We start from the raw sequence: 24,755 nt of genomic DNA, 5'->3' as shown, positions 1-24,755 counted from the left end.
AAGTTGGGCTGGAGATTTTCATATAATCTGGTGACATGAATATTCAGCAATTATTGTTATCCAGTTATTGGTGAAGTCTCAGTTCAAATTTTTTTGAATTCAGTTAGGCTTAATATACTGTATATTTTTTTGTGATACACAAGAATGTTTTAATTTGATGGCTTATTTAATTGGGACACAGACAGGTCTATAAAACTAGATTAAAGTAAGTTGTTTTGCTGTTGTACGTGTTTTTTTTGCTTGTATTTCGTACACGGCCAAGTTGATGACTCTCAGAGATTGTGAGTATATAATTTTGTATTTTTGAAAATATATACGCAAAGACAAAATTTGGAAAAATTATGTTCGCCCCCCCCAAACTGTTTTTTACTCTCCAACGGCTACTCTACTTTACAAAGAATTAATTTCAGCCAAAAAATCCAACAATTTTAAACATATTGATGAAGATCATGATTGAGAGCAAGGATTTTGCGGTTTATGGAGAAATCCCTAATGCGTAATTGCACAGTTGGAGAAATTCGTGGATACAACAAATCTTTGAGAATATATAAATGATATTCCTCTTAATTTTCTACATTGAACGGCAAGTGTCATCCTCATTTTAACAGCATATCAATAAAAGTTTGTACACAACCTTTATATTCATAACATTGTCGATGAAGGGGGCCCGAAAATAAATGGGTACCGGGCCCGAGAAATCCTGTCAACGGCCCTGCCCGTTTGTGCTTGAAACCGACGCATCCGACAACGCAGTATCAGCAACGCTGAATCAGCAAGGACGCCCTGTAGCTTTGTTTTCGAGGATGCTAAACAAGAGTGAAATTCGATATTCCAGCGTAGAAAAGAAACCTTTAGCAATCTTCGAAGCAGTACGAAAATGGAAGCATTTCTTAAGTGGTCGTCATTTCACGGTTGTGACGGATCAAAGGTCAGTTTCACTTATGTACTCAAACACAAATCATAACAAAATTAAGAACAATAAAGTGCAACGATGGCGCATGGAACTAAGTGAGTTCAATTTTGACATTGTTTACCGCTTTGGGAAATATAACTCCGCTCCCGATGCACTGTCCAGAGCATACATCGCTACGATGCATAATAATGTGCTACACGATATTCATGTATCTTTATGCCATCCTGGTATAACTCGTTTGCTTCATTTTGTTCGAACTAAAAATCTACCTTATTCTGTCGACGACGTTCGGAAAACGGTGCAAAACTGCAGCGTATGTGCAGAAATCAAACCTAATTTTTATAAACCACCTAATGCGCATCTTGTTAAAGCTACCCAGCTGTTTGAGCGACTGAGTTTAGATTTCAAAGGCCCTATGCCGTCTGTGTCCAAGAACAAATACATGTTAACAGTAAGTTGTGGACGAATTTTCTCGTTTTCCTTTCGCGTTTCCTTGTGCAAGTACTGATGCGCGAACTGTTATTTCTTGTTTAAACCAATTGTTTGCATTGTTTGGTATGCCTGCGTACAGGCGCGGATTTATGGGGGGGGCCCAGGGGGCCCGGGCCCCCCCCGAAATTTTGTGAAAAATTGTATGTTTCCGCATCAAATGGTTTGATATGCTTCTAAACAGCTGATATTAGTCCCTCGGCATCACAATTGATGAAAATGGTTGTTTTAATGTCTATTTTCTAGCATATCGTATATGTCGTAGTATCATTGTTCATATCTGTTTAGCTTTTTCTTTCTTTTTAATTGATTTTCAAATTTTCTGGGCCCCCCCCGAAAAAAACTCTTAGATTCGCGCCTGCCTGCGTATGTACACTCTGATAGGGGTTCGGCTTTCATGTCCAAAGAACTATCATCGTATCTTAATAGTCATGGTGTTGCATGCAGTAGAACGTCTGTCTATAATACTCCTGGAAACGGACAATGTGAAAGGTATAATGGAATAATTTGGTCTGCAGTGAAATCAGCATTAAAGTCTCGTAAACTTGACATGTCGCGCTGGGAAAGCGTGCTATCCGACGCTTTGCAAGCTATACGCTCTTTGCTTTGCACAGCTACAAATGAAACGCCTCACGAAAGGTTATTCGTGTATAAACGTCGATCGTCATTTGGAGTTTCTATGCCGACATGGTTATCAACACCAAGTAAAGTGTTTCTACGGCGTCATGTTCGTTTATCAAAGTATGATCCTGTTGTTGACGAAGTAGAGCTCATGCACGCCACCCCTAACTATGCTCGTGTTCGTTTTCCTTCTGGCAGAGAAACAACGGTCTCTCTCAAAGATATTGCACCATTGGGACAATCGGATGAACCTGTTTTACCGGTTGACCAGGATGTTCCAGTCGAAGCAAACTTAACACGTTTGCCTCCTCCAGTGGCGAATGGTGAGGCTATTGCTCTACCCAATGGATTTGTAAATAATAACGTGACTTCAACATCACCGGATGTAAATTTAAGTGTGCGTAGTGACGATGGCGACATTGTACAACGTGAAACTACTGATCACTCTATGTCATCGTCTTCGCCCACCACTGATACAACACACTTACGCAGATCTACTCGTATTCGTCGTTCGGTTGATCGTTATGGTGCAGTGCCATATTTTTAGCAGTATGCTTTGATTTCATGTAAAATCACGCCTGTTGTCCAAGTTACGTTTATGAACTATATTTTGCGTGGTTGTGCTACATATAATGCAATTTTGAGAGGGGGGAAATGTCGTGTGTTTCTGAGCACGGCGCTCTGTCCCTCAAGCTTTCTACTCAGTTAATTATTGCCTTGTTTTCTACACGCCTTGGTTCTACGTTTTCTTCATTCGTTCATTCATTCAGTTCTGTTGTTGCAGCATTATGTACGTTCGGAAGCAGTTATTTGTGTATCCTTTTATTTGCAGATGCAGTTGCTTTCTACGTTATTAAAGCCTTTGCAAGGTTGTTGTACAAGTGAGTTAAGTTAAATTCAATGACATCCCGGCGTCCCGACGCCATCAAGTTTAGGAACTCAGGACAATTGGGTAGTCTGTGACGCTCTTGCTTATTCCTACTCTCACAATAGATACAGAGTATGTCCTTCCTCGTACCCTCAAAAGAGCGCTACCAAACGTTTCTTCTCGGCTCCCAGAACTAAAGTCAGACCCGCGACTGCTACCTTGGGTGACATTTCTGACAAGCTGTGCTGAGGTTTGACGAATACGCATAATGTGATATCACTCGCCGACCGTTTTGTATTTTTTCTAGCAACGACTTCCTCCATTAAGCGTATGGCGAAGTCCGCAGAGCGACACGTCTCTTCGCAATTTACGAAATCCATTAGGTTTTGGAAGCTTGGTTCCTCGGTGCTACCATATTGCTCTTTCAGATTATACAAAAAGTCTTTCTTCGCATATCCAGGTAATCGACCTGCCAAGTCTAGTACAAAACGTCCTTCTAGCTGATAACGCTGGTTATACGCCCTAGCGAAGAGGGTACACTGAGCCAGCGCGTCTTTGAATTCCTTTATTGAGGATGATGACATCCCAGATAATTTATTGCCATGCCGTATCCACCGAATCTCCGGCTCCGCGAGAAATCCGCCTCTAACGCCAAAGCGCTGCGACAAGCGATCCAGCGACGTATCGATCCTTTCCTTTTCGCTCCAACCAGAAGTATCCGATGCTAAGTTTGAAATGGTTTGCGCGGAGCTACGTAAGCAGGCTGCCTGTAGCAAAGTCAGCCGATTTTCCTCAAATGGGCAACTCTCCATTAGTGATTCAATACGGTTTTTAAAAAATATAAATGGCATGTTGTTGCCGTCATAGCTGATCAATGCGGCCCTGTCATAGAAAGTGCGACAAGTATGATATTTATAGAACCAGTTTTGTTGATCCTCAGCACCTCTGTTTGCATTAAGCCCTGGCGGAAGTGTCATAACATGTCTAGTTTTACGGCCATCATCTTTAACTAGTGGTAAATTATATCTCTCACTTTTAAGATCTTTCCTTACAGTTAAGGGGCATGTTTGTGACGGTTTCACAACCTTCTCTCAGGGATATCTAGAACAACGGGATTGCTGACTTTGCAAATTTCGATAAAGCGAAGGACACTAGAAGGGTCAGCGCTGTTAACGCCCGAAAATGAAAAAGGCGAAAGCGCGTGTCAATTACGCTGTTGAGAAGTCGCCTTTTCTAGATATCCCTGCTGTGAAGCTAAAATAAGGTCTTGAAAGTGGGCCCTCCTTGGCATCTTCCCTAGCAACGCCCATAGCAACAACTAATGGCTGGCCTTGTCTATAACTTAAGATCATCATTTTAAAGCAAATTTTTGCTGTTAGTCATCCAAGACTATTGAGTAGTGAACACAGTTTTAGTTTTCATATTTAATTGATTATTGCATCACTTTTGGGCAAGTTTTAGTCATCAAAGATAGGAAATAAAAAAAAACATGAAAAGAAGTAAGAAAATTCAATTTCGTGGTATTGCTAAACAAAGAAAGTTGGATAAGGTTGGTTGTAAGTCTAACAATGGTGGTAGACTTGATAAACTGTTACTGTAACACAAGTGTAACCTTTCCTGTAACACCAGAAAGCCATCCAACAACAGAAGATCAAATCCCTTTTTGCCAACCTTCTACTTCGGCAAAAAAAAATTAGGAAAACAAGACAGTAGCAAAATCTCTGCATATTCAGAAACCTGCCAAATACTCGACAAGTTTTGACTTGACAAATCAAGAAAAAAAAGCATTGACACATCCAAGGCCAGGAGAAAAACATTTAAAGCACTTAAGAAAAAATTACAAACCCAAGCAGAGGCAAAAAAGGGTCTACTTATGATAAAGGAGGCTTTAAGGTGTTGAAAATGTTTATTGTTGTTTTTTCGTAAAATGTGATTTTTGACCAAGTACCAAATTTTAATCCCAAATATCTCTTTCATTTATTTGCCAATCGCTTTCAAATTTTTAACACTATTAGACAGAGTAAACATGCAAAGCCTCTGGTCAAAGAATTTGGGAAATTTTGTCCATGATGCTGTCGGCACCCATTTGTTTTATGTCCAAGGATCAAAAATTTTTGAAAAAATGCAACAATTCGAATAACTTTTTATTTTCTCAAAATATCTTCATTTCCTTCCATAGAGCATCAGTCTTGATACTTATAAACATTCTGTTAAAATTTGATTCAAATCCAGTAAGTGGTATTAAAAATATTTGTGTTTAAAATTTGTGTATTTTTCACCACTTGATGGCGGTTTGGGGAAAAACGGCCACATTTAAAAAAAAGTTTTTGCTTTTTTTACATTATTTTATCTTCAAGCATCATTTTAAAAACAAGAAATGGGTTGTATGTTGAGAAATCCACATTTTAGTTTGTGTAGTAATGATGCAGTAATGAAGCAGTAACCCTCCTATTGTCCACTTCAAAACAGAGTCAGCAATCCCGTTGTTCTAGATATCCCTGCCTTCTCTCTATAAAAATCATGTTGATCATAATGAGGTTCTCTTTCAGCGGCCCCATGGGTCCCCCCGGGCGGTTTTTCCAAAAAATTATCTTTAGTCCACGTTCTATAGCCTACTTGTTTGTGAGGGCATTCCCCGGAAAGAGCTTTCTTAGGAGAGTTTCTCTATGTGGCGGTTAGTAGTACATTAAGAGGTATTTAGGACCCCATGCACCATGCTGTGACGTCACAAAAGAAACAAACCAAAAACCACTCATGCGTGACAATGAATTGTTGTTTGTTTCTATGATGATGCTAAGGTGTTGACGTCACAAAAGGTGTTGAAGCAGAACAGTCCCACTTTTAGTGTAAATTTACCCGCCAAAATTCAAATGTATGAAGAATAAACAAAGAAATGTGAGTATGATTGTATAAAGAATAAACAAAGAAATGTGAGTGTGATACAAGCTGCAGGGTTGCCAGATGTATGGTAAACATTCAAATGTATGAAGAATAAACAAAGAAATGTGAGTATGATTGTATAAAGAATAAACAAAGAAATGTGAGTGTGATACAAGCTGCAGGGTTGCCAGATGTATGGTAAACATTCAAATGTATGAAGAATAAACAAAGAAATGTGAGTATGATTGTATAAAGAATAAACAAAGAAATGTGAGTGTCATTCAAGCTGTAGGGTTGTCAGATGTATGGTAAACAAATTAGCGTATGATTCAAGCTCCAGGGTTGCCGGATGTATGGTAAACATGTTCCCTATGAGTGGCGTGACAAGAACTATATTCTCATGCCACAGTGTTGACGTCACTTGTTTCTATGATGATGTCACTGTGTTGACGTCATGTTTTCCTTGCACCATCCTTGAGTAATGGATGATTTGGTCTCAATTTTTTTTTCTTATTGTTTATGAGGTGTTAGCTATGCATGGTAGTAGGTTGCCATTTGTCGCGACATTGTTATTAGGGTAGCACATGGTGGTTATGGATAGGTTTTTTGGATCATCGATGCACCATGCTGTGACTTCACAAAAGAAACAAACCAAAAACCACTCATGCGTGACAATGAATTGTTGTTTGTTTCTATGATGATGCTGAGGTGTTGACGTCACAAAAGGTGTTGAAGCGGAACAGTCCCACTTTTTGTGTAAATTTACCCGCCAAAATTCAAATGTATAAAGAATAAACAAAGAAATTAAAATTCAAATGTATAAAGAATAAACAAAGAAATGTGAGTATGATTCAAGCTCCAGGGTTGCCATATGTATGGTAAATAAATCTCCAGGGTTGCCAGATCACTTTTTGTGTAAATTTACCCGCCAAAAAAAAATTCAAAGGTATAAAGAATAAACAAAGAAATGTGAGTTCTGCAGGGTTGCCAGATGTATAGTAAATAAATCTCCAGGGTTGCCAGATGTATGGTAAACATGTTCCACATGAGTGTTCAAGTGTGACAAGAACCACTCATGTGTGACAATGAATTGTTGTTTGTTTCCTGCAGGGTTGCCAGATGTATGACAAATAAATCTCCAGGGTTGCCAGATCACTTTTTGTATAAATTTACCCGCCAAAACTAAAATTCAAATGTATAAAAAATAAACAAAGAAATGTGAGTTCTGCAGGGTTGCCAGATGTATAGTAAATAAATCTCCAGGGTTGCCAGATGTATGGTAAACATATTCCATACGAGTGTTCAAGTGTGACAAGAATCACTCATGTGTGACAATGAATTGTTGTTTGTTTTTATGATGACGCTCCAGGGTTGCCAGATGTATGGTAAACATGTTCCACATGAGTGTTCAAGTGTGACAAGAACCACTCATGTGTGACAATGATTTGTTGTTTGCTTCTATGATGACGTCAAGGTGTTCAAGCTCCAGGGTTGCCAGAAGTCCCACTTTTTGTGTAAATTTACCCGTCAAAATTCAAATGTATAAAGAATAAACAAAGAAATTAAAATTCAAATGTATAAAGAATAAACAAAGAAATTAGATTAGAACACCGGTCGATCAGTCTCAACGCACACTATTTGGTGGTGTTTAAAAACCCTAGAGACAACTCTCAGATACTTCATTTGGCAAAGCTAGCTTATCCGAGGCAAACGGGTGTTCTTCAAGAAGCTTTCGCAGACGCAACATCTAAGCCTTTCGGTGATTAACTGTTGGATTTTAAACAAAGCACTCCGGAAAAATTTCGTTTGTGCACTGACATCTTTCCAGGAGAAACCAATTTTGTATACATCCCCATTCCTTGATGATGACTGCCCGTTTACAACGACACATCGACACACTCAAACTTCTTTCCAAAGTGAATCCTAATGTTGCTAAAGGGGTTATAAAGTCAGCAGATAACGAATTGATTAAGTGTGTTTGTGATTGCTGCTACAACGTGTTGAAGGGCAACGTCTCCATCTCTTCAAAGCAAAAGGCAAATCTGCTTAAATACAAGAAACCTTTGCGTGAGCTGGCCAAAAAGAAGACCAGTCTTACAAAAAAACGACAGATTATTCAACACGGAGGCTTTCTGGGAGCTCTCCTATCCGCCGTTGTTCCTGCGATCGCTGGGTTGATCGGCACTTTGGCTTCAAAATAACAAGATGAAGAGTGTCAAAAAGATGAGCCTTGTGGAACCACGCCTTCTAGAATCGATGCGAGAAAAGAACATGCAAAAACCTCCTTTGCTGAACGCGATGAGTGAGTTGGACTCCAAAATGAATGACATTCTTTCTCGTTCTGATCTGACCACGAGTGAAAAAGTGAAACTCTACGATCAAATCTTGCAGCAGTACATTGTTTATCGTGAAAAATATGTCAACACTCCAACCAAGATTGTTCTTGAAGAGAAACGACATTTTACTGAGGATGACATATTGGCAGGAGTTGCAAAAACCTACCTCGGAAAAAGTCGTGGTCTTGTGGACGTTGTCAAAAACAATTCTTCTCTCGGTTGGAACAAATCTGGCGAACTCACGATTCATGGACAGGCGATTCCTAACTCTAATATAAAACATTTGATTTCGGCTGTCGTTCATAAATCCAAAAACTTTCAACCGACCGGTTTAAAAGAGTTTCAAGAAGAGTTGGGTGAAACTCGCGCTTTTCCTAGTCTCAAAAAGAAGATAACATGGCGCCAGCACGATTAATTTTACTATGACGCCGGGAATCCTGGAAGCTTCGGTGGAGAGGAAAGGCTACATAGGGTGATCAAGAAACCTGTAAAATCGTGGCTCGGCTCTCAAGACGCTTACACACTCCATAAACCGATTCGCATACGCTTTCCATGTCGTCGTGTGGTGATCGGTGGCATCGCAGAACAATTTCAAACAGATTCGATCACGACATCTACAAGGTAGAACCGATTCTAAGAAGGAGAAAAAAGAATCGAAAGAAACAGATTCTTGTAAAGTGGCTCGGTTACCCGGACAAGTTCAATTGCTGGATTGACGAAGCGAGTGTTGTGCGTTATGGCTGAGTGGAAAATGTGTGGAAAAAACGTTCCCAGAAGTGAAATAGTCTATTTTTTTCAAATGGTTGTCATTTTGATTGTGATATCATTCAGTCTCTACAATCTGAGTTTAGAAGAGGACCCGCACAAACTTTGGATCGTGTTGCTTTCCAATTGTTTAGGGTTGGTTATGCCCCAACCCAAAATAAAATATCCAATGAAGAATGTTTTACCTAACCCTGCCGAGTAACAGTTCCATGAAATTTTTCCCCTCCAACACCTTGACGGATTATGTGGTCAGACTACCGAATGAGATCAACTTGGAAGGAGATTGGGAGGTTGGTATCGCCGAAATCCAATATCCACACTCCTGGAGGAACATCATCAACTCGGTCAATAATTGGTTGCACTATGTAGACGGTGTAATTGACACTGTCGTGGCCTTGGATTCTGGTCACTACCCTAATCCTCAAGCAATCCTTCAATACTTGGAAATGAAATTAAAGCGCACAATTGGAACGCAATTGTCATTACACATGTATTACAATCCTTACACAAGGCTTATCAATTTGTTGGTCAAAAGCGGCGCGCACATCACGATGGGTGAAGGACTTGCTGAATTGTTGGGGTTTCATAGAAAGCGTTTTAAAAGCGGTGAATATGAAGCAAGGCGTCACGTAGATATCCATCAAGGTTTTTATGCCATGTACTTGTATTGTGATGTGGTAGAACCCAGGGTGGTTGGCGACACTTTAGCTCCTTTGCTGGGTATAGTTCCTGTGGAAGGAAAAGATGGTGATTACATTTACCGAAGAAATGAGAAAGTGCATTATCACCCCGTTCAACTGAAAAACTTTGACACGGTACATATATCGCTGCGAGATGATCAGGGCAAGCCAGTTCAATTTGAGACGGGAAAAGTAGTGGTCACGCTTCACTTTCGGAAAAGACGTCTTCATCAACTATAATGCCTCACAAGCCAGTGTTCTGTTGCAACGCAAGAGCCTACGAAAACTACTACGTCTCCAGGTTGGTCACGGTACACCAGGCTTTTTTTCCGGTGCCCAATATCAAAACGGTTATGGTTTGGGGAGTATATTTTCTAGCCTTGGAAAAGCGATCCTGCCTTTGATCAAGTCAGGAGCAAAGACGGTTGGAAAAGAAGTTCTCAGGTCAGGTGCACATTTTGCTTCGGATGTGTTGTCTGGAAAAAGTGCGAAAGAAGCGGCTTTACAAAGCTCGAAGCAGGCTGGTGTCAATTTATTGAAACGCGTCGCGGCCCCGGTCCATCAAACCCCACCACGCGAGACCTTTTTCTCATCTCCACCTGTCAAAAGGCGAAAGAAAATAAAACAATCCAACAGTTTGAAAAAATGTAGACGGAAAGCGGTCGTATCAAAAGACATTTTCGATGGCTAGCTTGATTCATGAAAAGTCTTGTGAAGGGTTGAAAACCGAGCTGGATTTGTTTGCTGTTCCACCTACCCAAACCAGTTTGGAAAGTGGACATTATGTGGAACATCGCCCGCAATCTACTCTCACCGACAGCGGTCCTGTCGAGTTTTTGATTGTCGAGGAAGGTGACTACTACATCGATTTGGCCAACACCTTACTCTACGTTCGTGCTAAAGTGGTCAAAAACGATGGCACAGATTTAGCCGAAAACGATGCCGTTGCTCCGGTTTGCGATTGGTTGCACACTCTGTGGTCACAGATCAACTTAAGCCTAAACAACACCCAGGTTTCTCAATCGAATCACACGTATCCCTACAGAGCTTACTTGGAGACTCTCCTCAGTTTCGGAGGACCTGCAAAATCTTCACAGCTCTCTGCAAACTTATGGTACAAGGACTCCAAGGATAAGTTTGATACGCTCGCTGTTGCAAATGCAGGCTTCAATCGACGCAAGGCATTGACGCAAGAAAGTCGATCGGTGGACATGATAGGAAAATTGCATCTGGATATGACCTTTCAGAATCGATATTTACTCAACGGAGTCGAGATGAAGCTCAAATTGACTAGAGCCTCCGACGCGTTTTGTCTCATGGGGGCAGGAAAGGTCAAGCTGCAAGAAGTGGCTTTATTCTGTAGAAAGGTCAAACCCAGTGACCCTGTAAGAATCGCCCACATCAAAGCGCTCCAGTCTGGAACAGCCAAGTATCCAATCCGCCGTGTAGAAACTAAAGCTTTTACCGTGCCAAGAGGCAATCTCACCGTCACCAAAGAAAATCTCTTTCTCGGTCAGTTACCAAGAAGGGTGGTGATTGGCATGGTGGACAATGCTTCTTTCAACGGTCTGTCGGCCCCAGAAATCCGTTCGATTTCAAACACAACTCTGTCAATTTTTTGGCTTTGTATCGTGACGGAAAGCAGATTCCTTCCAAACCATACCAACCTGACTTTGGAAATGGAAAATATATACGCAGCTACCTCTCCCTATTTACAGGAACAAATCAATATTACGCAGACGAAGGCAATGATATCTCCAGAGCGGAATATCCAGGCGGATATACCCTGTTTGCATTTGATTTGACACCAGACCTTGGTTCGGGGGCGAGTCATTTCGAATTAATAAAGCACGGAAACTTACGATTGGAAATTCACTTTGCGACAGCCTTACAGCAAACTATCAACGTCATTGTCTATGCAGAGCACGACAATCTTCTAGAAATTGATCGCAACAAAAGTGTCATATTCGACTATTCGGCATGAACTCGGACCAGATTTCGAGGATTTCATTCAACGACTCTTGTCTAAAGCGTGTTTTCAAGGGTGTGTACGCGAGAGACATGTTGCCCCAAGACTTATCTCCCCCTGCTGCCTTTGTCTTCAACACCGACGAAAGCGATCAACCGGGTGAACACTAGGTTGCTGTTTATTTGAATGGTCACAAGCAAGGCGAATTTTTCGATTCTTTGGTATCCGACCCTACCAGCGTGAATTTATCGATTTCATGCATCTCTACTAGATCGATTGGATTTGGAACCACACCACAATTCAAGGACCTTTGTCGCTTGTCTGTGGTCACTATTGCATGTATTTTCTATTAAAACGCTGTCGCGGTGTAGCCATGAAGGCGATTGTCTCAAATTTTCATTCTGATCTCAATGCAAACGATCGTGCTATTGAAGACTTTGTACGCCAGCGTTATAAAATAAAAATTTAATTTGCACATTTGTTTAGTTTTTGTTTTTTATTATGTATTGGTGTCTATTACACAGTTGTTGCATTTTTACCTCAGTTTCATATTGTTTTTTTTTTTTTTTTTTTTTTTTCGACATAAAATTAGAAGAAGAAAAAAAAAGAAATTCTTCTTGCTTCACCTTTCAATGCACTTTTTTTTTTAAATTCTACCTTTGCACTTAAAATTATATTGCTGTTGTTGCCTAATAAAAAAAAATCAAAAAAAATACAAGTTGTCAATTTTATTTTATTGCAAAGCGCAAAATGCTAAAATGAAGCAGGTGAAAAGAAACAAGTTTCTTTTCGAAATTTGTTCAATAAAAAAGGAAAAAAAATACAAGTTGTCAATTTTATTTTATTGCAAAGCGCAAAAAGCTAAAATGATAAAAAGCTAAAATGAAGCAGGTGAAAAGAAACAAGTTTCTTTTCGAAATTTGTTCAATAAAAAAGGAAAAAAATACAAGTTAGAAATTTTATTTTATTGCAAAGCGCAAAAAGCTAAAATGATAAAAAGCTAAAATGAAGCAGGTGAAAAGAAACAAGTTTCTTTTCGAAATTTGTTCAATAAAAAAGGAAAAAAAAAATACAAGTTAGCAATTTTATTTTATCGCAAAGCACAAAAAGCTAAAATGATGCAGGTGAAAAGAAACAAGTTTCTTTTCGAAATTTCATTTCGAAGAAATGAAATTTAAAAAAAAACAAAAAACATCTCAATGTTGTGGCGACGTTGTTACACAAACTCATCTTCATCGATTTCTGTCCGTACCAAGTTGACGCGTTGCTGATGACAGCAGTCATGGTCGATTTCTGCTATGTCCAGTATACGACAGTCAAGTAAGGGCGACTCTACAACTTTGATGATGTTGAACAATTTGCGGCACTCTTCACAATGCTCAAGCGGTCTCAGGTCAAGCAGTGTAACACTTCTGATGAGCCTCCCAAGCAAACGTTGTGGCGACATTGTTACACAAACTCATCTTCACCAATTTCTGTCCGTACCAAGTTGACGCGTTGCTGATGACAGCAGTCATGGTCGATTTCTGCTATGTCCAGTATACGACAGTCGAGTAAGGGCGACTCTACAACCTTGACGATAGTGAACAACTTGCGGCACTCTTCACAATGCTCAAGCGGTCTCAGGTCAAGCAGTGTAACACTTCTGATGAGCCCCTCCCAAGCCTTTTTTTTTTTTTTTAAATTTCATTTCTTCGAAATGAAATTTCGAAAAGAAACTTGTTTCTTTTCACCTGCATCATTTTAGCTTTTAGTGCTTTGCGATAAAATAAAATTGACAACTTGTATTTTTTTTTCCTTTTTTATTGAACAAATTTCGAAAAGAAACTTGTTTCTTTTCACCTGCTTCATTTTAGCTTTTTATCATTTTAGCTTTTTGCGCTTTGCAATAAAATAAAATTTCTAACTTGTATTTTTTTCCTTTTTTATTGAACAAATTTCGAAAAGAAACTTGTTTCTTTTCACCTGCTTCATTTTAGCTTTTTATCATTGTAGCTTTTTGCGCTTTGCAATAAAATAAAATTGACAACTTGTATTTTTTTTCCTTTTTTATTGAACAAATTTCGAAAAGAAACTTGTTTCTTTTCACCTGCTTCATTTTAGCATTTTGCGCTTTGCAATAAAATTGCTAACTTGTATTTTTTTTTCTTTTTTATTGAACAAACTTCCCTTTTCACCTGTATCATTTTAGCTTTTTGCGCTTTGCAATAAAATAAAATTGACAACTTGTATTTTTTTTGTTTTTTTTTTATTAGGCAACAACAGCAATATAATTTTAAGTGCAAAGGTAGAATTTAAAAAAAAAGTGCATTGAAAGGTGAAGCAAGAAGAATTTCTTTTTTTTTTCTTCTTCTAATTTTATGTCAAAAAAAAAAAAAAAAAAAAAAAACAATATGAAACTGAGGTAAAAATGCAACAACTGTGTAATAGACACCAATACATAGTAAAAAACAAAAACTAAACAAATGTGCAAATTAAATTTTTATTTTATAACGCTGGCGTACAAAGTCTTCAATAGCACGATCGTTTGCATTGAGATCAGAATGAAAATTTGAGACAATCGCCTTCATGGCTACACCGCGACAGCGTTTAAATAGAAAATACATGCAATAGTGACCACAGACAAGCGACAAAGGTCCTTGAATTGTGGTGTGGTTCCAAATTCAATCGATCGAGTGGAGATGCATGAAATCGATAAATTCACGCTGGTAGGGTCGGATACCAAAGAATCGAAAAATTCGCCTTGCTTGTGACCATTCAAATAAACAGCAACCTAGTGTTCACCCGGTGGATCGCTTTCGTCGGTGTTGAAGACAAAGGCAGCAGGGGGAGATAAGTCTTGGGGCAACATGTCTCTCGCGTACACACCCTTGAAAACACGCTTTAGACAAGAGTCGTTGAATAAAATCCTCGAAATCTGGTCCGAGTTCATGCCGAATAGTCGAATATGACACTTTTGTTGCGATCAATTTCTAGAAGATTGTCGTGCTCTGCATAGACAATGACGTTGATCGTTCGCTGTAAGGCTGTCGCAAAGTGAATTTCCAATCGTAAGTTTCCGTGCTTTATTAATTCGAAATGACTCGCCCCCGAACCAAGGTCTGGTGTCAAATCAAATGCAAACAGGGTATATCCGCCTGGATATTCCGCTCTGGAGATATCATTGCCTTCGTCTGCGTAATATTGATTTGTTCCTGTAAATAGGGAGAGGTAGCTGCGTATATATTTTCCATTTCCAAAGTCAGGTTGGTATGGTTTGGAAGGAATCTGCTTTCCGTCACGATACAAAGCCAAAAAATTGACAGAGTTGTGTTTGAAATCGAACGGATTTCTGGCCGACAGACCGTTGAAAGAAGCATTGTCCACCATGCCAATCACCACCCTTCTTGGTAACTGACCGAGAAAGAAATTTTCTTTGGTGACGGTGAGATTGCCTCTTGGCACGGTAAAAGCTTTAGTTTCTGCACGGCGGATTGGATACTTGGCTGTTCCAGACTGGAGCGCTTTGATGTGGGCGATTCTTACAGGGTCACTGGGTTTGACCTTTCTACAGAATAAAGCCACTTCTTGCAGCTTGACCTTTCCTGCCCCCATGAGACAAAACGCGTCGGAGGCTCTAGTCAATTTGAGCTTCATCTCGACTCCGTTGAGTAAATATCGATTCTGAAAGGTCATATCCAGATGCAATTTTCCTATCATGTCCACCGATCGACTTTCTTGCGTCAACGCCTTGCGTCGATTGAAGCCTGCATTTGCAACAGCGAGCGTATCAAACTTATCCTTGGAGTCCTTGTACCATAAGTTTGCGAGAGCTGTGAAGATTTTGCAGGTCCTCCGAAACTGAGGAGAGTCTCCAAGTAAGCTCTGTAGGGATACGTGTGATTCGATTGAGAAACCTGGGTGTTGTTTAGGCTTAAGTTGATCTGTGACCACAGAGTGTGCAACCAATCGCAAACCGGAGCAACGGCATCGTTTTCGGCTAAATCTGTGCCATCGTTTTTGACCACTTTAGCACGAACGTAGAGTAAGGTGTTGGCCAAATCGATGTAGTAGTCACCTTCCTCGACAATCAAAAACTCGACAGGACCGCTGTCGGTGAGAGTAGATTGCGGGCGATGTTCCACATAATGTCCACTTTCCAAACTGGTTTGGGTAGGTGGAACAGCAAACAAATCCAGCTCGGTTTTCAACCCTTCACAAGACTTTTCATGAATCAAGCTAGCCATCGAAAATGTCTTTTGATACGACCGCTTTCCGTCTACATTTTTTCAAACTGTTGGATTGTTTTATTTTCTTTCGCCTTTTGACAGGTGGAGATGAGAAAAAGGTCTCGCGTGGTGGGGTTTGATGGACCGGGGCCGCGACGCGTTTCAATAAATTGACACCAGCCTGCTTCGATCTTTGTAAAGCCGCTTCTTTCGCACTTTTTCCAGACAACACATCCGAAGCAAAATGTGCACCTGACCTGAGAACTTCTTTTCCAACCGTCTTTGCTCCTGACTTGATCAAAGGCAGGATCGATTTTCCAAGGCTAGAAAATATACTCCCTAAACCATAACCGTTTTGATATTGGGCACCGGAAAAAAAGCCTGGTGTACCGTGACCAACCTGGGAGACGTAGTAGTTTTCGTAGGCTCTTGCGTTGCAACAGAACACTGGCTTGTGAGGCATTATAGTTGATGAAGACGTCTTTTCCGAAAGTGAAGCGTGACCACTACTTTTCCCGTCTCAAATTGAACTGGCTTGCCCTGATCATCTCGCAGCGATATATGTACCGTGTCAAAGTTTTTCAGTTCTCATTTCTTCGGTAAATGTAATCACCATCTTTTCCTTCCACAGGAACTATACCCAGCAAAGGAGCTAAAGTGTCGCCAACCACCCTGGGTTCTACCACATCACAATACAAGTACATGGCATAAAAACCTTGATGGATATCTACGTGACGCCTTGCTTCATATTCACCGCTTTTAAAACGCTTTCTATGAAACCCCAACAATTCAGCAAGTCCTTCACCCATCGTGATGTGCGCGCCGCTTTTGACCAACAAATTGATAAGCCTTGTGTAAGGATTGTAATACATGTGTAATGACAATTGCGTTCCAATTGTGCGCTTTAATTTCATTTCCAAGTATTGAAGGATTGCTTGAGGATTAGGGTAGTGACCAGAATCCAAGGCCACGACAGTGTCAATTACACCGTCTACATAGTGCAACCAATTATTGACCGAGTTGATGATGTTCCTCCAGGAGTGTGGATATTGGATTTCGGCGATACCAACCTCCCAATCTCCTTCCAAGTTGATCTCATTCGGTAGTCTGACCACATAATCCGTCAAGGTGTTGGAGGGGAAAAATTTCATGGAACTGTTACTCGGCAGGGTTAGGTAAAACATTCTTCATTGGATATTTTATTTTGGGTTGGGGCATAACCAACCCTAAACAATTGGAAAGCAACACGATCCAAAGTTTGTGCGGGTCCTCTTCTAAACTCAGATTGTAGAGACTGAATGATATCACAATCAAAATGACAACCATTTGAAAAAAATAGACTATTTCACTTCTGGGAACGTTTTTTCCACACATTTTCCACTCAGCCATAACGCACAACACTCGCTTCGTCAATCCAGCAATTGAACTTGTCCGGGTAACCGAGCCACTTTACAAGAATCTGTTTCTTTCGATTCTTTTTTCTCCTTCTTAGAATCGGTTCTACCTTGTAGATGTCGTGATCGAATCTGTTTGAAATTGTTCTGCGATGCCACCGATCACCACACGACGACATGGAAAGCGTATGCGAATCGGTTTATGGAGTGTGTAAGCGTCTTGAGAGCCGAGCCACGATTTTACAGGTTTCTTGATCACCCTATGTAGCCTTTCCTCTCCACCGAAGCTTCCAGGATTCCCGGCGTCATAGTAAAATTAATCGTGCTGGCGCCATGTTATCTTCTTTTTGAGACTAGGAAAAGCGCGAGTTTCACCCAACTCTTCTTGAAACTCTTTTAAACCGGTCGGTTGAAAGTTTTTGGATTTATGAACGACAGCCGAAATCAAATGTTTTATATTAGAGTTAGGAATCGCCTGTCCATGAATCGTGAGTTCGCCAGATTTGTTCCAACCGAGAGAAGAATTGTTTTTGACAACGTCCACAAGACCACGACTTTTTCCGAGGTAGGTTTTTGCAACTCCTGCCAATATGTCATCCTCAGTAAAATGTCGTTTCTCTTCAAGAACAATCTTGGTTGGAGTGTTGACATATTTTTCACGATAAACAATGTACTGCTGCAAGATTTGATCGTAGAGTTTCACTTTTTCACTCGTGGTCAGATCAGAACGAGAAAGAATGTCATTCATTTTGGAGTCCAACTCACTCATCGCGTTCAGCAAAGGAGGTTTTTGCATGTTCTTTTCTCGCATCGATTCTAGAAGGCGTGGTTCCACAAGGCTCATCTTTTTGACACTCTTCATCTTGTTATTTTGAAGCCAAAGTGCCGATCAACCCAGCGATCGCAGGAACAACGGCGGATAGGAGAGCTCCCAGAAAGCCTCCGTGTTGAATAATCTGTCGTTTTTTTGTAAGACTGGTCTTCTTTTTGGCCAGCTCACGCAAAGGTTTCTTGTATTTAAGCAGATTTGCCTTTTGCTTTGAAGAGATGGAGACGTTGCCCTTCAACACGTTGTAGCAGCAATCACAAACACACTTAATCAATTCGTTATCTGCTGACTTTATAACCCCTTTAGCAACATTAGGATTCACTTTGGAAAGAAGTTTGAGTGTGTCGATGTGTCGTTGTAAACGGGCAGTCATCATCAAGGAATGGGGATGTATACAAAATTGGTTTCTCCTGGAAAGATGTCAGTGCACAAACGAAATTTTTCCGGAGTGCTTTGTTTAAAATCCAACAGTTAATCACCGAAAGGCTTAGATGTTGCGTCTGCGAAAGCTTCTTGAAGAACACCCGTTTGCCTCGGATAAGCTAGCTTTGCCAAATGAAGTATCTGAGAGTTGTCTCTAGGGTTTTTAAACACCACCAAATAGTGTGCGTTGAGACTGATCGACCGGTGTTCTAATCTAATTTCTTTGTTTATTCTTTATACATTTGAATTTTAATTTCTTTGTTTATTCTTTATACATTTGAATTTTGACGGGTAAATTTACACAAAAAGTGGGACTTCTGGCAACCCTGGAGCTTGAACACCTTGACGTCATCATAGAAGCAAACAACAAATCATTGTCACACATGAGTGGTTCTTGTCACACTTGAACACTCATGTGGAACATGTTTACCATACATCTGGCAACCCTGGAGCGTCATCATAAAAACAAACAACAATTCATTGTCACACATGAGTGATTCTTGTCACACTTGAACACTCGTATGGAATATGTTTACCATACATCTGGCAACCCTGGAGATTTATTTACTATACATCTGGCAACCCTGCAGAACTCACATTTCTTTGTTTATTTTTTATACATTTGAATTTTAGTTTTGGCGGGTAAATTTATACAAAAAGTGATCTGGCAACCCTGGAGATTTATTTGTCATACATCTGGCAACCCTGCAGGAAACAAACAACAATTCATTGTCACACATGAGTGGTTCTTGTCACACTTGAACACTCATGTGGAACATGTTTACCATACATCTGGCAACCCTGGAGATTTATTTACTATACATCTGGCAACCCTGCAGAACTCACATTTCTTTGTTTATTCTTTATACCTTTGAATTTTTTTTTGGCGGGTAAATTTACACAAAAAGTGATCTGGCAACCCTGGAGATTTATTTACCATACATATGGCAACCCTGGAGCTTGAATCATACTCACATTTCTTTGTTTATTCTTTATACATTTGAATTTTAATTTCTTTGTTTATTCTTTATACATTTGAATTTTGGCGGGTAAATTTACACAAAAAGTGGGACTGTTCCGCTTCAACACCTTTTGTGACGTCAACACCTCAGCATCATCATAGAAACAAACAACAATTCATTGTCACGCATGAGTGGTTTTTGGTTTGTTTCTTTTGTGAAGTCACAGCATGGTGCATCGATGATCCAAAAAACCTATCCATAACCACCATGTGCTACCCTAATAACAATGTCGCGACAAATGGCAACCTACTACCATGCATAGCTAACACCTCATAAACAATAAGAAAAAAAAATTGAGACCAAATCATCCATTACTCAAGGATGGTGCAAGGAAAACATGACGTCAACACAGTGACATCATCATAGAAACAAGTGACGTCAACACTGTGGCATGAGAATATAGTTCTTGTCACGCCACTCATAGGGAACATGTTTACCATACATCCGGCAACCCTGGAGCTTGAATCATACGCTAATTTGTTTACCATACATCTGACAACCCTACAGCTTGAATGACACTCACATTTCTTTGTTTATTCTTTATACAATCATACTCACATTTCTTTGTTTATTCTTCATACATTTGAATGTTTACCATACATCTGGCAACCCTGCAGCTTGTATCACACTCACATTTCTTTGTTTATTCTTTATACAATCATACTCACATTTCTTTGTTTATTCTTCATACATTTGAATGTTTACCATACATCTGGCAACCCTGCAGCTTGTATCACACTCACATTTCTTTGTTTATTCTTTATACAATCATACTCACATTTCTTTGTTTATTCTTCATACATTTGAATTTTGGCGGGTAAATTTACACTAAAAGTGGGACTGTTCTGCTTCAACACCTTTTGTGACGTCAACACCTTAGCATCATCATAGAAACAAACAACAATTCATTGTCACGCATGAGTGGTTTTTGGTTTGTTTCTTTTGTGACGTCACAGCATGGTGCATGGGGTCCCAAATACCTCTTAATGTACTACTGCGGTTCCATTAAATTCTCCTGTTTAGCCTTGCTCTGTTAAGGTTGGGCATCTATGCTAGCGGCCCCATGAGTGTCATGGGATCTCCCAGGCGGATTGACAATGTCAGCGTCCCACCTCTGCACCTTTTCTATCGCTGTAGGGATGTAGTCGGTTACTCCGAGATTACTGGCCGTAGGCCGTCGTTGCCAGAGCTCCGACCCTTGGTCCGATCCACATTGTGAAAACAACTCAAGCTTACTTTGCCTTGCTCTCAGTTCGGCTGCCTTGATCTGCATTTCAATTTCGTCTCTGGCTTCGGCTTCCTCTGCTTCGGCTTTGGCTCTGGCTTCCTCTGCTTTGGCTTTGTTCACCCGCATCTGTTTTTCCCACCGCAACTTCTCCATTTCGAGCCGGATTTCAATCTCTTCTTTTGAACGGCGCGAACGACTACTCGAGGCACTAGTGGTTGATTTTTTTTATTGTAGCCTACCTAATTTTGTATCTAGGCCTACCTTGGAGATTTGCTTCTGTTTTATAGTCAGTCTCAATTCCTCAATCTCTGACCTGACCTGTTCTGTAGCTTCAGATATCGTAGTGCTATCGTTTAGTTTATTTGCAAGTTCTAACAGTTCTCCAAAGTTGCCCTCTAACTCCGCCATATCAACCAAGGCCCGCTTTAACGACGCTTCATCCTGTACCATGTGGAGACTTCTCCTAAATTCTCCAACCCCCTGCAGCACCTCTCTTTTTCTATGTGTGACGTTCCTGAGCACAGCTTCTGCACTGGAATCAGCATGGGTAAGGCTGCCATGAACCCCCTGAGGATACACCTGCCCAACGCCTGGGTAGTCCGCCGCACCACCCCCAGACGCAGCGCCCCCCGTCCCACTGCCAGCGGGAAACGTACGAGACACCGGATGGCCACCGTCACCTTCCATTTATAAAATTAAAAAAATTACAATGCTGTATAGTGTATACTATAGCCTACACATGTAATAGCGACACACGTAACGTAATGGACAGCGTAACCAACATTAATTAGGGACTTACCGCTCGTTGAGTTATGGTGACGCAAGCCTCTTGACAAACAATACAGTATTTTAAACAAATTATTATACACAATTAGGCTACAGTAGAGTTCCAGTTTACAGCACAATCGAAGTTTATTAAAGTCCTTTCGTTGCAGGGAAGTGCTGACCACCCCTTCTGAAGTCTTCCTTGATTGAAGTTTAAATATGTTAGTCTTTAAGTTAGTTCTTGTTCTTTTAATTCTGTCAATTTTTGTTATTTAGATAATTTATAACTTTTTTACTTCAGTTGTCGAAAGGTAAATCAGGTTTTTATTTTTGGTTACAAGAGTAAGTGCTCACTGCCTTACTACAATCCCTCCTCTGTCTGCCTCAACCATACTTGCAATTGTTTCTTGTTGTTTTTGAGTTATTGAGTTAGCGAGTTGGAATAAAAACCTGATTTTGTATAAACTTATAATGGCTTTAACAACGATAACTTAAATCCGTGGTAGGCTACACATTGGCATTTCTCTGGCTTGCTATTTCGATAATAATAATAATAATGTTATGGTTTTATTTATTGTCGCTCTACAACAGCTAAGGTCTTTTAGCGACAAGGCTCATTTTTAATTTATATCAGGTTTACGATGTTATCACATTATTACCCGACTCATTCTCACTGCGCTAGGCAGGATAGAACACAATCGGTACCGTTTTTAAAGTCTTCGGTTTGACCCGACCTGGAATCGATCTCAGATCTACCAGCACCAGAGCCGAAGGCGAAACCACTCGGCCACTGAGCTGGGTTATTTCGATAATGAAATAAAATTCAACACAATGGCAAATAGTCTCCAGAAATCACGACTCCAGGCACGCGGCAAAGGCGACAATCAGAGATTAAACGTATTGGTCATCAGGCGACCACGTCACGTAGAACAGTGAAAGAACGCAAATTCAACGTTGCTTAATTCAGCCAGCCAAGTTACAAAATTCATCACAATTATAATCGAGAGGGCAATTGACCCGCCGGAACATTTAGCTATATAAATTTTTAAAACTTTTATTGCTGTTTTTTGTCTCTTGGTTTTTTTGTTTTTTTTTCAAAATTTTAATATGCTTCTTGGGTGTTGCGCCAGTGCCACATTTTAAGCTGATTATCCTGTTTTGATATCAAGCACATTATGACGTTTGAGTTTTTTCGCTAGATCTCTGTTATGTTCGGCGTAATAACTTATATTGTCTTTCGTTGTGATAACGAAATAAAAAACAAACTGAACTGGACCGAAGTTCCATCTTTACAAAAAAGGCGCATTGAGAAATACTTTAAAAATCTTTTGTTTTTTAGCTCAAAAATCTTCCAAACGACCAATTCAGTCGTTTTGTGCTTAGAAGCTGAGTAAAAATCCATTACTCTTTTTGTGGCCAATATGCGTAATAGACCTTTTGCACATTCAAAATCACCAGAGCGTGACGTTTGAGTTACGCGGAGTCCGAGGGTTAAGAATCGCTTGTTTTCTACGGTTTATGAAGGCGTTTCTTGTTATTGCAAGCAAGCGTGAGGTCGCTGGCAGGTGAAAGTAAATTTTTTGTGTTTATGAATTAATGTAGGTTATCGGTACATTTCAGTTCTTGTTCGTTTTAATCATAGTGTTGGCTAACAAACTAGGAAAGGCAATTTAGGACGGCCATTGTGGAGCGTGTGCATTTTGACCGGGAATTATGGATCACGTTAGTGGTACCTTGTCTTGCAACATTTTATTTTCATTCTGCATAACATATGCAACAAACCAACCACACTTTATTGGTGATGCCAAGCATAGTCACTGGTATTTTCCTGTCGAAGATGTGAAATTGACAAATTTTTTTATGACCCGCTTTCTACATGAATGCGATGGCGTGCAATACTTCGTGTATTCAACACTTCGTCTTCACTCATTTGAGGCCTACCTAGGAACGGTGAGATATTCAAATGTATACAAATACCATGTAGGCTAAATCTTTTTCTGTAAGAAACTCTTTTTCGGCCATAACAGCACCATTGAAGTGCAGTTCATTAGCAGCTTTTTTCTGCTTCAAAAGGTGAAAAAATCCACTCCTCTGACATATTTCTTTGTCACTCACATTACCAGTGTACAACTGAGCAGGGGTGTTGACAGGGGGGCCTAGGTGGTACTTTTGGACCCGGGCCCGGAATATTTATGGGGCCCGGATTTAAAAGATTCCCTGCGGCTTCAAACATTATCAAGATCTTAATATAATCAGATCTAAAGGAATTGCCATCAGAGGTTAAAACAGTCATTTCAGCCGTCAGATGGTAAAGTACCGGGCCCCCTTCTGGGTACCGGCCCCACTTCAGCTCTCTGGTAGTAAAATAGCCACTTCTGCCACCAAACAGTAAAATAAGAATTTAGTCTAGTAGCCTACCGTATAGGCTAGTGATTTTCCCTAGCCACGAATATTAGCCTACTCGAAACACGAATTTCAAAATAAACAGGCTAATATTTGTTCAAACTCAAAAACTGAAATGGCACAGGTAAGAAGATTATTAGACCAAAACCGCTTTTCAGATTGCAGCAATCAGCAAATGGTTGACCTAGGCCCAAACACCTTTTCCAAATCAAATTGAAAACTTTTTAATGTCTGCAGTGCTGTAAATTCTCTTCTTATGAGCCTAGAATGACCAGTGAAACATCAATGGAATCGTGAAGTAATACTAGCGCCATGTGACAAACAAAAGTTCAAAAAAGCAACTGCTAGATAGAGATAGTAGGCTAAGTTTTGCGGTTCAAGAAATTTTAAGATTGCGCAAGATTTGTTAACTAATCATTGCTTAAACGACATCAATAAAAGTTTGTACACAACGTTTATATTCATAAATTTGTCGATGAAGGGGGCCCGAAAATAAATTGGTACCGGGCCCGAGAAATCCTGTCAACGGCCCTGGAACTGAGATGCAAACATAATAACCCTATTTCTTGGATCAAGTCCCACTAATCTAATGCCTTTGCAGTGTTCGTACTTTTATAGTTCGAGTACGTTTGCGACTGACGGTGAAGTGAGGATGGTGTTTCGAGACGTAGGCTTCAGTGTAGTCGATGGTGATCATGGTGCTTGAGTAGTCCTTTTTGAAGTCTGGCTTCATGGCTGCTATGATAACATCACGATGACGGAATATGTTCAAACTAATTAACCTTAAATACATGAGATTGAGATGCATTCATGAATGAAAAATACGGTGTACAATACGAATGCAGAACTAATACCAAACCTTGTGCCTAAGTCTGTATAAAACAAACCCAGGCGAAGCTTCATTAACATCAAGAAAAATTCATCTTCCACCGCTAGTCTATGTAGCCTAGATGCAGTGCTCC

General features: G+C 40.1%; 2 protein-coding genes across 2 annotated transcripts; one reads left to right on the top strand and one right to left on the bottom strand.

Annotated features, from left to right (window-relative positions):
* The first annotated feature begins 10,235 nt into the window (after positions 1–10,235).
* On the top strand, positions 10,236–11,357 carry LOC145784752 (uncharacterized protein F54H12.2-like). Its single transcript, XM_082596603.1, has one exon. It carries the CDS (start codon positions 10,236–10,238, stop codon positions 11,355–11,357), a length of 1,122 nt encoding a protein of 373 aa, XP_082452729.1.
* A 3,092-nt stretch (positions 11,358–14,449) lies between these two features.
* Positions 14,450–16,192, bottom strand: LOC145784751 (uncharacterized protein F54H12.2-like). The gene is made up of 3 exons (XM_082596602.1): positions 15,796–16,192; positions 15,478–15,713; positions 14,450–15,385 (listed from the first exon to the last, which is right to left on the bottom strand). The coding sequence occupies exons 1-3, from the start codon at positions 16,190–16,192 to the stop codon at positions 14,450–14,452; spliced, it is 1,569 nt and encodes a 522-aa protein (XP_082452728.1).
* Between the last annotated feature and the right edge of the window lie 8,563 nt (positions 16,193–24,755).

This window comes from Aplidium turbinatum, chromosome 15, assembly GCF_918807975.1.
Source record: "Aplidium turbinatum chromosome 15, kaAplTurb1.1, whole genome shotgun sequence".
Classification (NCBI taxonomy): Eukaryota; Metazoa; Chordata; class Ascidiacea; order Aplousobranchia; family Polyclinidae; genus Aplidium; species Aplidium turbinatum.
The sequence above is the reverse complement of the archived record's forward strand: the minus strand, read 5'-3'. Positions and strand labels throughout refer to the sequence as shown.